The sequence below is a fragment of the Zosterops lateralis genome (genome assembly GCF_965231275.1).
Source record: "Zosterops lateralis genome assembly, chromosome: 30".
Taxonomy (NCBI): Eukaryota; Metazoa; Chordata; class Aves; order Passeriformes; family Zosteropidae; genus Zosterops; species Zosterops lateralis.
In genome coordinates this window covers 5762124-5780078 of record NC_139790.1, presented here as the reverse complement: position 1 = coordinate 5780078, position 17955 = coordinate 5762124, and the positions used below count along the sequence as shown (strand labels likewise).

The 17955-nt window shown below is 45.6% G+C and overlaps 1 protein-coding gene across 1 annotated transcript; it reads right to left on the bottom strand.

The window, feature by feature from the left end:
• Positions 1-666: 666 nt before the first annotated feature.
• Positions 667-17374, bottom strand: GMCL1 (germ cell-less 1, spermatogenesis associated). Its single transcript, XM_083880499.1, has 14 exons — positions 17150-17374; positions 16591-16714; positions 13773-13869; positions 13335-13432; positions 12292-12404; positions 11744-11809; positions 11500-11584; positions 11232-11322; positions 10881-11021; positions 7450-7519; positions 4189-4264; positions 3319-3464; positions 3061-3148; positions 667-1974 (listed from the first exon to the last, which is right to left on the bottom strand). Exons 1-14 carry the CDS (start codon positions 17323-17325, stop codon positions 1846-1848), a joined length of 1500 nt encoding a protein of 499 aa, XP_083736625.1. The 5' UTR covers positions 17326-17374; the 3' UTR covers positions 667-1845.
• Positions 17375-17955: the final 581 nt, after the last annotated feature.

Here is a 17955-nt window from a genome sequence, read left to right as displayed (position 1 = left end):
TTCTCCCCCGCAGCAACCCCTTAGGATAGGCACCTGTGCCCACCCCATCCCAAATCCCTGATCCTGGCCCCTGGGAAGGGGGACCCAGCTGGGAAGGGGGTTATTCCCTTGCACTGACAGTGCCCCCATGGCCAGGAGGGCACAGGGAGACCCAGGACACCCAGGGATCAAGGGAAGGAGTTGTTGCATGGAAAAAAAAAAAATAGCAACGTGAGTTTCTTGCTCCACATCACACATCCTGGTGATACTGGGTGGGTTCCAGCAGGGGGGGAGCCCTGGTACCCAGAGGGCAGAGCAGGATCAGGCCCTGGCAGGGGTGCAAAGCCCTGCAAGGCTCAACCCACCCCCAGCTCAGACTTTGATATGCTGCAAAAAGCCACCTGGATTTAAGGTACCTACTCCCTCTGCCATTAACCAGCAGCCCCTGTTGCTTTCAATTTCCACTGAATCAATTTTAAGGAGTAGGTACTTCTAATTAAAACCAGAGGTAAGTATCTAAATAGATTTAATTTGATAAATAAATTCTGTGCCATAGCAGCTGAACACTTGAAAATGCTTCTGCCAAAGCTGTGACACAACACAAGATCACATGGAGGTGCTGAATCCACATGGTGAATCCAACCCAAAAAGCTATTCCCAGCAGGAAAGGACAGACATGGGCAAGTATTCCACTTGAAATCATTTATTGACACATTACCATGTTTTTCTATCTTGCCCAATGCATTTTTATCCTTGTTATAAAGTACAAGTGGGTTTATAGTTTTCTGACATTAAAAAAATAGGCTAAAGAGGCAAAAATTTTGAATCAAAAAATCCTGCTGTAAGAATTCAAAATTTTAAGAGACAAACATAAAACCCAACAAAGACTGAACAGACTGTACCATGACACGACTCATCCATCAAACCAAGTGGAGAGGAATCTCTTGTTCCCAGCTCTGCCTTTGGATCCTGTGACCTTGCTGAACTGATGTGAAGTTGGTGTTACACATACTACTCAAAAGGCACTCAAAAGTCACAAGTTCCTGAGCTAACATGGGATGTATTCCCAAGGTAACAGCTAAAACAAGCCACAGAAAATTTTTAGAAACTGGTATTTGGTTTGTGTGAGTAGAGTCAGCACTCAGAACTCCAGCTGAGAGCTGTGCTGACAGGACTCAAGTGATGGTGAAGACATTGGAGTGTTTGCTGTACATGGAAAAAATAATTCATTAATGAACATGCTTATTAGTAAATTAACCTGCTAAAAGACAGAATTATTGGCTGCAGTGTTAGAACAAGACCAAGAATGAAATGTTGTGTGTATGAGCTACAAAAAAGGCTTAAATCCAGCAGGTTTAAGCCTCTGTATTTAAAAGGCTTAAATACAGAGGCCTCTAATTTACAGAGATTATTTGGCCCTAATGGAAAAGGATCAGGAAAAAAGCAAAATATGGATCTGGTATTTACAGATCAGTTATTTAAAAACCCAACAAATAATACAACCAAAATCCACACTAACAAAACCCACACAACCTGCAATGTGTGCTCAGAGTCCAACAGGTAATTTCCTAAGCTGTGATCTACACAAATTCCCTATTTCCAATTTGGCTCAATTTTCACCCAGAAATGCCCAAGTGTAACCCTTCTCAAACATGGAATGACTATCACCTGACAATGCAGAACAGAAATAAAATTTAAAAAATTAAGAAGTGTAACTAGTTTCGGCCTACCTAATATCTGATCTTTTCAGAGCTGCATAGGAGAGCACTAAGGCCAGGGCTGTTGCTACAGTGTAAGGCCTGCCTGTCCAAACTTTGGAGCAGCATCCAGGGTGGGAGAGGGGCTGCCGCAGACCCTAGGGAGGTCTCAGGCTTCCAAATTATCCAGATGGGCCTCGTTGTCTGCCCTCTTCTCTGGTGATGTGTACAGGAAGTTGCAGCAGATGTAGAGGGGGAACATCAGGAGTCTGCTGTCCAAATTCATCACGATCTGCTCCTGGAGCACACACAGGACATTTGCGTGGTTGAGGGGGCATCAGAAAGCGCAACACTGACACAAAAGTCATTCTGCACATCTTAGTGACCACAGATTAAAATCAGAATATAAAAAAATAAAGCAAAGACAGTTCACCTTCACCTCAAGTTTATAACACTAACACATTCTCAGCCTGCCCACAGCTCTCACCCCAGAGCTCCCAGCTCTGCAGCACAGGGAACAGCCACAAGAAATGCTGCAGCAAATTTCCCCTTCAACATGCTTGGGAGAAAGAGACAATTTTCAGTTTTCAGGCATTCCACAACAGTTTATACTTGAAAGCAAATTTCAGGGAATTTTTTTTGGTTTCACTCTAGGAACCGCTTTTGGGGTAGCAAAATTGAAATTTCAACCTCATGAGGATACAAAACAATTCAAACTTCAAAATGGAAACTTCACCCTCCAGTGAGGATGGCATGGACAAAGAAAGCTTTTCTGTGTTCTCACCACCTTTGTATCACTGCTGGCCAGGATTTGAGAAACTTGATTAACAAGTCCCACGCATGCCTCACTAAATCCTGCTGTGAGCAATGGGTGGAAAAGGGCACTTCCTCTAAGAAAACCACTCCTCTCTGGGGCTTTCATCAATTTATTTAATAGAGTAATAAATCCGACCCTTAAACAACATGTAGACCTTCTTTTAACTCCTCAGCTTACGAGAGTCTTCAAATTCTGAATCTGCCTCTAAATGAGGAGTCTGATAGACAGATTGTGCAGAGGGGTGATGTAAGCAGTACAGGAAGGCTGGGAGAGCAACCGAACATGACACTGGGAGCAGACACCATCACCACAGGCACTAGTTTCATTAATATGGGAACTAATTTCATGTTATCAACAACACTAATGAAAATCACATTGCCCTACTCTAAATCCACTTCAAAAATTAGCTTAATTACCCACTACCTCTGACAGGATTGCCTGAGATTCCACATAAGCAATGACAACAAGAACAGCAACTCCCTTTCAAAAGCATTGGTGACTTAGCATTTTTTTAATGCCTTGAACTCCACCATTCAAGTTCAACAGCTCAAAAGCACACAGACACACCTGGTCCTTCTCCAGCGTCAGGATCTGATAGCCCGTTGTCCTGCTGCAAATCATCTTCCCACTGCCATCGAACGAGGCCAGGCGTAACCTGGGGAAACAACAGTGAAATCACTTCAGTCTCCAGTATTTTTTCAGCACAAGAAGTTTCTCCTGAGAAGATGGTAACATTTTTTAATGTCACTGACTCGGTGGCAACAACACCTAATGCCAGCAGGGCTGGCAGCACTGAGGGCATCCCCAGGCCCCCTAGGCTGGCACCTGAAGGCGATGCTGCGGCGCGGCTGCAGGCTGACGGAGCCGCTGCACGGCTGGTTCAGTGTGTTGCGCTTGAAGATGATGTAGCGGTTGGTGTAGGTCACCAGCAGGTCCAGGCCAAAGTTGAAGCCAGTCCAGCGCCAGCAGTACTGCAGGACAGAGGGGACACAAAGGGGACATGGCCCAAGGATGGGCTGTGACATGGAGTGGGAGTGCCACACCAGCTCTGAAGGGTCAGTCCTGGGAATGGGGTTTTGGGCTACACTGGGGGTTCAGGTATCCCTGCCAGCACCTGGTTGGAACAGAGAACTCAGTGGGGACAACCTGTACCAGAGGACTGTGTGACAGCAGCTGAGTGTCAGCTGTGTGTGACACATGTCACACCAGTAGGTATCAAATATTCAGCACTGGGTAATAGGGCTGATCTGTGAGCCCCAGCCAGGCCCAAAGCACTTTTCAAGTCGTCAAGCACTCTTCAAAGTCAACAGCCTTGGGTTATGTGACTTCAATGGGAAAAATTAATGTTTTCTCTTTATTTCACCTGTTACCTAAAGACACAGAAGGCCCTGGCTCTGAATGTTACACATTTTATCTAGAGAACTTCCTTTTCCACCTAAAAAGACACCAGTCATCAGAGCTCTATTTAACTGTCTGGACTAACAGTTTTCCCAGTCTCACAGCACATGAGCACAGTGAAACACCAGTTCCCTGCTCCTTGTAGAGATAATTGTTTCCATACCTCTGGGGATAAAAAAATGCTATCTTTCTACACATCATTTGGATGCAGTTTGACAATGAGGACCTACATGATTTGGAAATGCCTGACTTGTCTCAGCCATGCCAGCTCTGCAGTTTGCCACATGCCATACTTACATCACCATCTTTGGCCAGTTTGCGACCACACCTCATGCTGTTTCCTTCCAGTTCCTCTTTATTGATTTCTTGAGGCCTGAAAAAAAACCCCAAACCAGCATCTTTAAGGACACTTCAACAGTTTTGTATGATACCTTAATGTGGGGAAGATGAACAGACTGGAGTAAACTTCTCTGACCACAAAATCATGGAATACCCTGAGCTGGAAGGGACCCACAACTGACCTTTCTTTAAGCAGAGGTGTGACTGGATGAGCTCCCAGAGTCTCTTCCATCCCAAATTGTCCCATAAACATCCACCTACACTACAAAACTGCAATACAGACCAGGTTGTGACGCCTCAGTTAGGCAGACTTCTTTTACGAAAGAACTTTTCCAGATAATGAAAGAATTGCTGTTGCGATGAAACACATTCTCCCAGCCTTGTAAAAACCCAATTTTTTTTTAAACACAGCAGGCTGACTTCTTAGGTAAAACCAGAGACAAGTGCTGGGGCACAGCTGCAGGGCTCTGCACAACAACAGTGCTATGAAGCAGCAGCCACGAGACACTGGGCGAGGTTTCTCAAGGGGCTGGTTATGCAACTCAGCTAAAAAAAACCACTTCCCCTCAGTGCTCATGAAGTGCCAGAGCCTCTCAGAGCTCCTGAGATACCAGAGCCCTCATCCATGTCATCCCACACCAATGTCAGCTCCTTTCACCCAACAGTTCCCCTGAGTCCAACACAGAAAACAGCCTTGCAGAGCCAGCACGAGTGAGATCAGTCTTGATTTTCCAGAAGCGTGTTATGCATTTTGCCTCACACACCATGACATCATTAAAAAGTGTTCAAGTTACACCAGGCCAAGGGCTGGCAGTGAACTCTATTAATCCCAGTGACATCAACCCTTGCAGGTTAAATTGCAAATCCACAAGACCCAACAGTGCCCTCCAAGCCAGAAGAGATGCAGCATCTGTTCTCCTTCTACTGCTCACACTCCACAGCAACTCACAGATGAAGCTTTTATAAATTCAGCCCAGGTCTTTTCTCTTGTTTCTGTAAAAACCAGTCCTGGGAGGTGAAATGTTCAAAGAACAGGTTATGCATACAAGCTCACAACACTTCCACAAATTCACCCAGGAACCTCCTGTGTGCTTTTCCACATCTTCCAGCTGAACTGATTCTGTGGCTGACCTAAACACAGTAATGGTGATAAAGGATTTATTTCTGTTTAATTAATGACAAGTTTCATAAACATTTGTCCATAATGCTCAGACTGACATTAACAGCCCCCTCTCTATCCCTTGAGCAGCCTCAGATAACACAGAACTTCAGCTTTAACCACTTCCACCAGCTGCCACAGAGTGAACAGTGGAGTTATTCTGCTTCCTTCTTACACACTGCCAGAGAGACTGCTATAAGAAGAACTGATTCCAGTCCCAGACTCGAAAGACCTGTCTGGCTTCTGCCACAAAACACATGTTTAATTTAAAAAAAAAGTGATCCACTTTAACACAACAAGTAAACCCTGAGCAGCTACAGTTCAAAGCCACAAACTCCACTGCTAACACTAAAATATTCTACAATTCTGAAGAGTGGATGTTTAATCCTTTTAAATGCAAACTCAAAAATAGAAAGGAAACATTTTCTTCTCTTCCCCTCTGTAAATTACCATGACAAACCACATCACACATTTCCAAGCAGTGCCATTTCCATGCTGGCAGTGTTAGAATAACCAGGTACAATTACGCCCTGCACCAAGTGGGATATGGAAAAAGAGCCTTACTTCAGCTCAGATTCATGCCTTGCTGATTCCTAAGTCTGCTTCCTTACCCCTGAGGGAAAATGTGTTTGGTATTGACATGGGCAGTAGAGGTGTGAGAGGAAGAGTAGCAGAGAAGGATAAATGATAAGCTTATAAAATGTGAATTCTTTTCCTGCAGCTACACATTGGTCAAATGGCCAAAACATTTGCATTAACACAAAGGAACAGTTGCATATGCGCCCTTCTAAGGCTGCGACTTTTGGTTTTCACTGCCTTAGAAGAAATAATAAACTCGTACTGCAAAAGAGAAAACTAGACAAGCAAAAATGTGGAAAAATACTCTGCCTATTCCAAGGGCCATTGAAATCCTTAGCTGTAGTTAAATTTTAAAACTGCTCTTTTCCAAGCTGGATGATGCCCATAATCCTCACTGCAGCTCTGTGGGAACTCACTTTTCCAAAAGCATGTTTATCCAGTGGCTGACAATTGAAATGCTCCCACTGCACTGAGCTACCAAAACACATCAAAATTAGCAAATATAGCATCTTATATCAGAATTCTGATGACTCACTTCCCTATGAACTCTCTTTTCCCATGAGCCAGGAGGTGACACCTGTCTGCTCCCAGAGACGGCCACAGAAGCATTGCAAAAGCCAGCCCAAGAGAACAGCTTCAGAAACAAGCCCTGGCCACTCAAAATTCATCTGCAGGAATTGAATGTGAGAGCCACAACTGTGCACTTTACCTCCACCACTCCCTAAGGGACTGCTACTTAAGAGAACAGCTTTTAAAGGTCTTGGCTATTCTTCAGACCAGAGTTTGGGGCTTTTTTGAAGCTCCTGTTGCAACCCAACACATCCCTGCCCACAATGGCACCCGCTGGTTGACACTGCTACAGGTCAAAGGAGGAACTCAAGTCTGCTGGGTTTGGGGAGGCAACAGGCCATTTGCAGGTGCCTGACTTGGCCTTTTTCTCCACAAAACACTCTAGAAGCCAAGAGAGAAGACAAAGGCAGGATCAACTCCCCCAGCTACATTTTGCCATGGTTTTGGCGTTAAATCGGGGACCTGGCTCACTGCAGCAGGCCAAGAGCGAGCAGAAGGAAGAGAAACAGTTTGATGGCCAAAGTATCCTTAAAATGAAAGACTCAGAAATTACCCCTTCCACAGCCTCAACAGAGATTTCCAGGTGAAGTACTAGTGAGAAGCATTAACCAACATAAAGGAAAACACAAGAACTCGTGCCCCCACCCAGCATTTCTCTCTGGTCCCATCAGACCAGTTTTCCAGAGTTCTACCATTTGAGGGATGGGAGACCAGCCAGCCTAAGGGAACAGAGAGCTCCACAGAGATTAACAGTTTAAAAGCACTGAAGTATGCTCCTCCAATCCCCTCAAAAAAATGAAGTATGCTTCCCTCCCTCCTTTTAATGCAAACTCCAAAGTAATTCATGTCAGAATTTCTATGAGAGGAAGGTTTCTAATTAAAGAAACAAATAAAGCCTGTAATATACCTACCCAATATCATTGTCTTGTTCTGCTCTGAGCATGGCAAACCACTGCTGTTTGTAAACAGAGGACAGCCATTCTAAAATTAAAAAAAAAAAAAAAAGCTTGGTGTTGTCTTTGGAGCTGGGAATGGGGATGCTCATATACATTGAAATAGAGAAATAAAATGACATTGAAATAATAAAGTTACACGTATAAACTGCACAGTCTATGCAACCCAACCCCTGATACTCCCTGTGTTCTCCACTCCCAGCCCCAACCACAGGGGAAGGATAAACATCCACAACTAACAGGCAGTCACTCCAGACGATGTTCATTTCCTCAAACACCCACTGCTGCCACAAGTGATGCAACTCCACACATTTTCTCAGCACACAAAGCTCCATTCAGCCAAGGAGCTTGTTAACAAGCTCTTGGGAGAAGCTGTTTTTTGAATCCCCAGTGGAATTCTACGTAAGGTAAAGAAGAAGAAAACACAATCAAGGGATAAAAGAAAACAGTGACTTAACACAAATATGGTAAAACAAACAGAAATTGTACCCTACTAAGAATAAGCATAAACCATGTCTTCCTCGGAGAACACACAAAGATTTTATTGGCTGTATTAATGTAATGTTGCAACTAAGAGATAAAACAGAACAAAACTCAATAGTTTGTCAGGCAGTTACACAAAAGGGATCCCAAAAGCATGGGGTGTAAGAAATTCTTAGTCAAGATAACAAATGGGGCAAGGGGGCAAGGTCACCTATGAGAACCAGCTCTGGGAAATGGTCTGAGTGAGAGAACAGGGAGAGCCAATGTGACCAAAAACAAACCAGGAAGCTGGCAAATGTGACAGAAGGGAAGAGGGGAAAGATCATGGATGGAAAACTTAAAACCAGCCTTTGTCCCACTGACCCTAGAGTGAAAGTACAGACTGTGATAGGAGCAAACTGGGAATCAACCAAAGTACCACAGAAAATAAAAAACGAATTAAGGAAACCTACACAAGTGAGGAACAGAGAATGGATGTGCTAGAGGGGAAGGAAAAAAGTATCAGCAGGGAGAGCATCTTCTCTATTTGTGTATATGCACGTATCTATATTTCCTACCTCCCATTTCAGCTGCAGTTCATCTGCTGATTTATGAAGAGGGAAAGCACAGCTGAGGAAATGTTCACAAGCCACCAAGTAAAACAGAACAACAAACACTGTGCTCACAGACACGTTATGTATTCCTGTCTCTTGCACCTTTTCTGCACAAAGATCAGACTGCTGTGAACTCCTAACACAGAATTTCAGTTTTCCCCTTCAGGACATACACACACAGAGTATATAAATAAGTAAATAAATAAATAAGCACAGTACTACTTTCAATGACTTAGTGTGATTTGCTTCTCTACTTCGTTTTCATCTGGAGAACAATTTCATCTGGAATAATCTAAAAGGCTCCCAGCAGAACACAAATTACCCAGCAATGGCCCTATCTGTGCCTCTCAGGTACGAAGCATCCCCTCAAATACTGAATGCTGGCAGCCAACAGCCTGTTCCAAAGTGCAGCCCAGGAAGGATTTATCGCAACCTCCTTGTAAATGAAGAGCAAAAGTTCTGATCTAACACAGCTTGTAGCTACACCCTGGCACGAACAGATTACAAGGGCAGGCAAGTATCAAAATCTAAAAGCACTTCCCAACATGCAGATCATCCTCCTGCACTCAGGATGTCCCTTTTCCCTGCACCACAGTGCCACCCAGCCAGCACGGTGCTCATTGCAGCTCAGGGACTGCCTCTCTGCAGAGCCAACACTTGTGAGCTATGCACAAATTTCACACTCTTTTTCAATGAGCACAAGGAAATCAGCCTCAAAGATACAATAATCTCAGAACAATTCTTCCTCTGACAGACACAGGTAAAGGCTTCAGGGTTTGACAACAGACAACACTGATCCACTGAAGAGAACTATGAAAAGGCTGCCCATCACACTGTAAGTGGTAACAGCAGACATTAGGAGGAGGAAATGAAGTGTAGCTCCAGAAAATTTCTGGTTTTCAACATCTTAGTGACATGCTGACAAAGCCACTTCACAGGGATACAAATTCACTGTTCTCCTGTGTCGCCATTCAAGATCTAAATAGTCATTCACCTGAAGTTATTTTTTGTAATAACCTTTGTACTCAGCCTATAGCCTGTACCAGTAACACTCTGAAGTGAGATGGATTATATTTACTTCATACATCACTTACGCATGTAAAATATCATGTATTAAACCTGAGACCTGTTCTTTTAGGATTTTTATGCATAACAAAATGTTATCAGACATCAGCAGCAGGATGAGAAGGGGTTTTTCATTTTCCAGTGATACTGGGATGTTAGCCTTAGTAATCTCTAATAATACGAAATGGTATTTCCCTCTCTGGGCTTCAAAAAGCACTGGGGCCTAGGAGGAAGATGTATTTTATACAAGTCAAAATGCAGACAAATGAACAAGAGTGGAATACTTGAATATCCTCTCTGCTCCAAATCATCCTAAATCTCTATTAGTAAATAACATTTGTTTTAGAAGAGGGAAGAAAAGCTCATGGCATCTTGTGCTTTTCATGTTAATTTTAGGGTTTTATTCCAAATCCTATCCAAACCCATTGAGCTCTTTTTAGAAACTAATGGCTAGAAAATAGTTGAGTCTCAGCAAGTTTTATTCTCACAAAAGAAAAAGGATTTTCCGCTTATCTGGGCCCCTGGGAGCATTTAAACATTGATAAAGTACTATATATCTATTGTAGAGCATTCTGATGACTTGACCGATGAGCAGAATTGCTTATCACATGCTGATGACACCTACATGGGTGGCAGGCTTTTATGCCTGTAATTTTCATACTCAGCCTCTGCTGAATCTTCAACCACAAACCAGATGCTGGACAGGCTGGGGAAAGCACACAGAAAGTGATCAGTCAAGAAGAACCATGGAATGATTTGGGCTGGGAAAGTTCTCTAAGATCATGAGTCCAACTGCTCCCCCAGCACTGCCAAGGCCACCACTAACCCATGTCCCCAGGTGCCGCATCCACACAGCTGCTAAATCCCCCCACAGATAGGGACTCCACCCCTGCCCTGGGTAGTGTTCCAGAGCTGGACAACTCTTTCTATGACAGAATGAATTTTCCCAATATCCAACCTGAACCTCCCATGAGACTGTTTCTTCTTGTCCTGTCCCTACTCCCTGGGAACAAAGCCTGACCCACCCCCCCGGCTGCCCCCTCCTGTCAGGAGCTGTAGAGAGTGAGAAGCTTCCCCCTGAGCCTCCTTTTCTGCACCTCCCTCGGCTGCCCCTCATCAGACTCATGCTTCAGACCCTTCCCCCGCTCTGTCCTTCTTGGGACATGCTCCAGCATCTCCCTGTCTCTCTTGGGGTGAAGAAACTGAAGCCAGCAACCAAGGCAAGGCCTCAGCTGTGCCCAGACTCACCTGAGGGCAGCAGGGCATCTCTCTCCACGATTCTGGCTGAAGCCAGGTCACTGATGATGTACTGCAGCCTCAGGTGTGCAAACACGGGCAGGAATGCACTCCCCTGCGCCGACTCCAGGAAGGCAACATCACCTCCAAACTCTGCAACACACAGCACACACATTATGAGTCACCTCCCTAAATATTTTCCAGACCTTGTTTATACTGGGTTTTTTACTTATTGATTAGAGAAAGTTATTATGGGCATTTAATGGCTTTTATTTTATTACTTTTTTTAATAACTTTTGCCATTAAAATTAAGGAGTGACTCATGTTCAAACCCCAAACCAAGGCCTGGCCAACGCTTCCTACCTCTCCTGCGCTCAGCAAACCAGGCATCAGCTTCGGTTAACACCTGCTTGAAAGAGCCATTCCAAGAAGGCACGAGCTGAAGAAACATCCACTGGGCAAAACAAATAAATTCTAGTGAGTCAGCTGAAGAAGGTTTCAGGTAAGTAATCTGTATGTTAATCAGAGACATTTCCACAGTGCATTCATTTCTATAAAAGTTCTGTTACTCCATTAAATACTTTCAGTCAATCCCACAAATGTTCCACTGCATTGAATCCCAGGCAAGTACCTTTTTGAGAGCAGTGTACACATCCATTTCCACCTGCAGCACAAACAGGTTGGAGGAGCTGATCAGCTGCTTCATGAGGTTTATGCTGGAAAAAATTGTAACAGGTCAGTGAGACAGAAAAGAGAAAAAGAAAGGGAGGCAGGAAACAAGCAACCAGCAATAGCCCAGAAAGCAATCTGCAGTGAGCTCCAGACTTGGGCAGGGACTGTCCTTCATCCCTGCAAGGGAACTGCAGCCCCAGTACCTGAGCTCCTTGAAGAGTCCAACACTTTGGTGAGTCATCAGATTGTTCAAGAGCCACTCAAGGCACCTGCATGGAAAGCAAGGAATTAGGACCTCTGCTTGTTTCTATGTCAACATTCCTGCAACAGCTGCTCCCTCAGTAAATTTGCAGACAACACTAAGATGGGTACGATTGTGGATGTAATGGAGGGCAGAAGGGTTCTGCAGAGGGATCTGGACAGACTCAGTCAATTCAGATTAGGTACTTGATTTTTTCCCCTTTCTTTGGGTGGTCAGGCATTGGAATAGATTGCCCAGGAATGTGATGGAATCACCACCCCTCCCTGGAGGTGTCTGGATCTGGCTCTCGATTATGTTTTTTAGAGGTTTCAGCGGTAGTGCTGATTGGATGGTTGGACTGGATGATCTTATAGGTCTCTTCCAACCTTGATGTTCTATAGTTCTACTCTAAAAAAATATTAAAGCAATTAACCTGGTTGTTATGGTACTGTGTGTAAAATCACTGTTAACTGGCAATGTCCAAAACAGCTTGGAGACAGTAATTCTTACTTTTTCTTCACAGAGTCCAGCCCATACATCCCTGCAGAATTATAATAACCACACACAGTTTGGGCAGTGATGGTTTCCTTCATTGTTTCACCACATTGCTGGATTAAGCCATCCTGCAGGGAGGAAAAACCACACAAATGTTCTGAGTGTTCATTTCCCAACAGGAAATTTCAGACACTGTGCTGTTCATACAGATTTTCATGCCTGAGCCATCCTCAAAGTCCCACAGGCTGCAGTGGGACTGGTGCCATGCTGTTCAAAACATTTAAACCATCATTCCTCAGAAACATGGATGTTCCCTAAGAATATTTCCCATGAAACAAAAGGATAGTGAATGCCTTCAGGGTAGAGCAAACGAGCTCCAAAACCTATTTAATCTACTTTTGCATATCACTCTCAAATCACTTAATCTCACACTTCAATCTTAGTCACAGCATTTTTCAATAAACCCACTGCATGGTGTTTGGCTTTTCCCCAGTTAGCCTGAAAAGCTGATTCATTCCTCTGGGTGAAAAAGGCCACGTGGGCGAGATTGTGGAGTCCCTTCAGCCACTCAGTGTAATACCCAGGGCCTGGCCTTGGCAAGATAGACCATAGCTACCCCTCCTGCCTGAGGGGATACTTTCAATGTGCTCTGTACACAATGGCTTGGTCGGTTCTGCCCCTCTCAACGACCTTGGCCTTGTGTTTCCTTCCCCCTCGGTGTGTCTGCATTGGCTTCAGGTCACTGCCCTTACCTTCTCCTTGCCCCGCCCCAGACCCTCTACTCAAGGGGAGATGGGGATGGGGTTCTCTATCTCGCCTCTCGGCCTCCCTCCTTTCACCTTCTCTTCCCTCCCCGGCTCGGGCTGGGGGGAGGGAAATAAAATGGACTCTCCTGCTTAACAAAAGAGACTTGTCTCCTCTGTTTCCCTGTCGGAGGCTGTAACCTCCCTGGACACGATGATTACTGTTGCCATACGAAGCAACACGAGATATGAGATATTCTGAACTGCTGTGTTTCTTTTCAGGTAAAGACAGGAACAGTGGCATTTCTGACTTACGAGCTGCAGCATGCAGGCTGCTGCCAGCAGGGCGACCACGCGGCTGGGGTTGATCAGCACATCGTCTCTGTAGAGCGAGCCAAAAGCCACCTGCAGGGCTGCAAAGGGAATGGGAGTCAAACAGAGACACAACACTGAGCATGGAGCAGTAAAGAACCCTTAAATACAACCAAACCCCTTCACTGCACGCCTTCTCTATGGTCTCAGTGCTGGCTCCTTATCTAGAGCAACTGACCACAAAGAAAACACAACATGAGGCAGTAACCAATCCATTTCTGAGCTCCCACAATTTAAGCAAACTCTTCAGCACCCCTGAGAGCTGAAAAAGAGGTGCACAAAAAGAAGCTAAACCTCATGAGCCTTCTCTGAACATCACGAGGTTTAACTTAACCTCTCCTTTCAGGGTTTTGTTAAAATAAAAGGCTCCCTTTTACTTACCTTCTACATCAATATTTTGGTCAGGAATCTCCAGCTCTATGACATTCATGCTGGATTCTTTCCAAGAACCACTGAACATACTGGAAAAGTAGCCTGACTGTATGAAGGAAGAGAGAAAAATAACTCAACTGGGAGACTTCATCCCACTTGAGACTGCCAAAAGCAGCATATGGAACCAAACACGGTTAATATTTACCTTTATGTAGAACAAAATATACTAAGGGAACTTTCACAAGCTAAAACATTCTGACAGACTCAAGGGGCTGATTGTAGTTGCTGTTTCTGACACTCAAAATGCCTACAGGAAAATTTGGGCTACGTGTGTGTAACTAGAGTAAGGAAAGAGTTTGAAAAGGCCAGAAAAGCTACACAAGCTCTTTTCCCACAAACACATCACCAGTGGGAACAGAATTACTCCAAGAACTAAGTCCTTAAGGTTACTGGCAAACAACAAACCCTGCAGGCATTAGGGAATGCCAGTTTGGGGACTGGGGGGAAAAAAACAAAATAGGCATGCAAGACATACAAATTACTGTACATAGCTGTAGCCTCATACCAAGGAGACACACACACACACACACACACACCATTTACAGCAATATACCTTTTATTATTAAGTGAAAAGCACATAAAACTAGAATTTGAGAATTCCATCCAAAGAAAGGGAAAGATAATGCTCTACTAGGGTTCCTGATTTTCCTTCCCAGCAGCAGATGTGCCCATTATGAGATGCTATCAATGAAGTTTACCTGAGAGATCAAAAAAATAAAGTCTATTTGTACAGCACCACACTCCCTGACCTCTTCCCTCAGCATTTCAGCTCAGGACAGCAAATAACACAAAACTAAATTCTGATTTCATTTGATAAGGTCAGCATTTCTGTACCCTACACATATCCCTAACTCTGAAACCCACAACATATTCCTATCAAATCCAGGACCTCACTCATCTTTGTCCTCCTCACGAGGCTGCCTCAGCTTTGCCACAGAGATCAACTCCCCAGTTTCATAAGGATTTATCATTTTTATAACAGCATCATAAAAAAGATATCCCCCACTTCTCAGAGCTGCCATGACCAGGCAGAGCAGCACCTTACTGTCCTTCATGGGACTGGAGGCAGTGCTTGGCGAGAGCAGGGGAGTAGAAACAGCCAGGCTGAGACTGCTCAGGGGCGCAGAGGAGGAGTCACAATGGCATTAAGACTCATTTACATAGAGTTATTACTAACCTCCACCACTATTTTACCTACAGTAACATAACAGCAATGCAGGAGTGTGTCCTGAAACAGAACCTGCCTAAGGAGAATGGTTAACTCCCCCCTGCCCCCAGGAACACCACTCCTACAAGGCCTCTACAGACAACATCACAACTTTCAAACCCCTCTAAACAGCTGCATCCACAGAAGGGATTTCACACCCAATTTCAGTCACCAACCCACGCTAAGGTCTCAGGAGCAGCTTCACTCGAGCTGAAGCAACCACAGAGCCACAGCGACAGGAAACACCAGCAGCCTGAGGCCACAGCAGTGCTGTGCCCACCCTGCACAACTTAGCCCTGCCTGTCCTCTCCCTGGAGTGCAGAGTGGCAGTAGGAGCTGTGCCTGCCAGCTCTGCTCCTGCCATACACCCCACGGCCCCTTCAGTGCCACTACTCCCACTCTGGCTCACACAGAGGACTCTATTGACTTCAGTTTATGCTTTTTAAAAGGTTCTCACACTCCAAAAAGAAAAGGTTTTTTCCTATAAGAAAGCAACGAAACACTTCAATTGCTCGGATCATCCAAGTAATTGCTGAAGCTGCTCTGGAATTTGGGCACTGACACAGCAACAGCCATAAAAAACCCCCAGAATTTGCTCTTCATGTCACCTGTTGCACCAGAGAAACTGCAGCCACGTGCAGAGCACCTCCCAGTGCCACCCCTGCGCTGGTTCCCACTGCAGCTGACATACAAGTGCCCTCCTGTCCAGTTACAGCACCTGAGGGCTTCATATCAACCCCTGCCAAGGCCAGAACCCCAGAAAGACATGGGCACGAGTGAATTCAGTGTTTCAGGGCACAGTCATGGCTCCTCCGCGTTTCTGTCACAGCAGGAGTGACACGAACAGACAGTGAAGCCCACAGCACCTCTGCACTCCCAAAATACAGACACAAAGGAGGACACCTGAACACAAGCCCAACAGAAAATGTTTGTGGAAACAGCACTGGTTTTGGATGTATGCACTAAGGTTTATTCCTTTTTAGAATTCCTGAGAAAACATTCCTCCTGCAGCAGGCAGGGAAGCTGCAAGGAATCCTCTTGCAAAGGCTCATAACAATCGCGTAACACCTACAGAGACCCAGAACCAGCAATTTCCCTGCAGGTCCCTGCACACAAGTCCAGTGGACAGCAAAATTGAGCTGGGGCACCCCAAGCTTTAAAAATCCCTTCTGGAAGCAACCCCTTTGCCCTGCAAGAATATTCCTATCACAGGAGTCTCAGCCATTTGTTCAGCAAACAAGAACATGCTCTCAGGACATCTAAGACAACTGTCAGTACTGTTTTCACAGAGGATGCACCAAGATTAATAACAAAATAAATTAAACAAAATAATTAAGCAGTAAGAGAGAGAAGCAAAGACATGTTTCAAATATGAAGCTACAGCTCTGCTTCTCAATATTGCTAACAGGAGCTGGTCAACTGTTTGCATCTACAAAAAGAGCAAAAGTCCTAAATATGAAGCAGGAAAAAAGAAAAAATCTCCAGTCATACTTCACAGTTCTCAAACATCCTTTTATCAAAAACACAGTTCCTACTGGGAGTTAGAAAGGAGCCACTTACCTGACACAAATAAATCTTGTGCAAGTTCCACTCCTCTCCCAAAGCACAAATTTTAATATCACTGTTCTCCCCATTCAAAAACAGTGTCTGATAAATATATTTCGACGTGCTTTTCAATTTTTTCCTAGTAAAAACAAAACAACAAGCCACAATCAGTGAGACACACTCCTTGAAATTCTCCCATTACAGCGGCAACAGTCGGTTTCAAGCCCTCGGGGGATTCGTCCTGCCCAGCCCAGCGCGACTGCCATGACACCGTGCCCGCCGCTGCTGCTGGCACCTTTCCTGAGCGCCCCAGAACCACCCCCTGACCCGAGTAGCTTCATGAGAGGCCTCACCCCTCTCCCCTCCAGCCCCTGCTTCTTCCTGCACGACGGGCTCCCAGGGGAGGTTGGGCAGGGCCTTCGAGTGTCCCTTCATAGCTGCGCCCTAGCCCGGCCCTGCATCTCCCCAGCCCCTCTGCCCACCTTAGCCTGGCCCCGGCCCTGCAGCTTCCTCAGCACTCCCAGCTCCCTCAGAGCCGGCGGCCCCAGTGCCCGTCCCCCAACCGCCCTCAAACCTGCGGCCCCGGAGGTGCGGGAGCCGCTCCTCCCGCTCGGCCTCGCCGTCGCTGTCGCTGTCCCCGGTTCCCTCGGCTCCGCCGCGCTTCCTCTTGCCGCCCTTGCCCGCGGCCGCCGCCTCGCCCCGCGGCAGCCCGGCCTTCCGCCACAGTACACGGCTGCCCAGCGAGCCCATGGCCGCTCGGCCGCGTCATGGAGCCGGAGCGGGGCCGGAGCGGCAACGGCGACTCGCTCCCGGCCGGCGGCGGCCGCGGCCCCCGCAGCTCCACGCCTGCGCGGGCAGGCGCTTTTCCTGCGCCCCAAGCGGCGGCAGCCAGATAACTTCGTAATGAATATTGGTTAATGGTTTAAATTGATTTCTGGATTGTTTTTCTTAATCATTACCTATATATATATTAGTAATAAGTAGTGCTTTATTCTTAAATTACTCTTAGCCAGCGTTTAGCAAAGTTACTATATGCTGCGTTTGTAGAAAGACAGCTCGGAAAATTACTGAAACTAAGTTTTGGTAAACAAACTCTGATGCGCTTCAATGAACAAAGCCTGGGAGAGAAACGTATTGTTGAGATTGGATGTGGCGACTGTAGAATTTATGGACGACAAGGAAAATTTCCAGAAACCAGAAAGTAAAGAAGAGACAAAGACTGAGTTTATACGTTGGAAAGTCCTTACCGGAAGAAAAAGGATACTAAAAAGACTAAAAACGTGGGCTAATTAGCACAAGAAGCAGCCCTGCTCCCCATCCCGCCTAGGCCCTGTGGAGTAGCGGCCTCCTGTCGAACTCAGGAGTTCGGGACAAAACAAG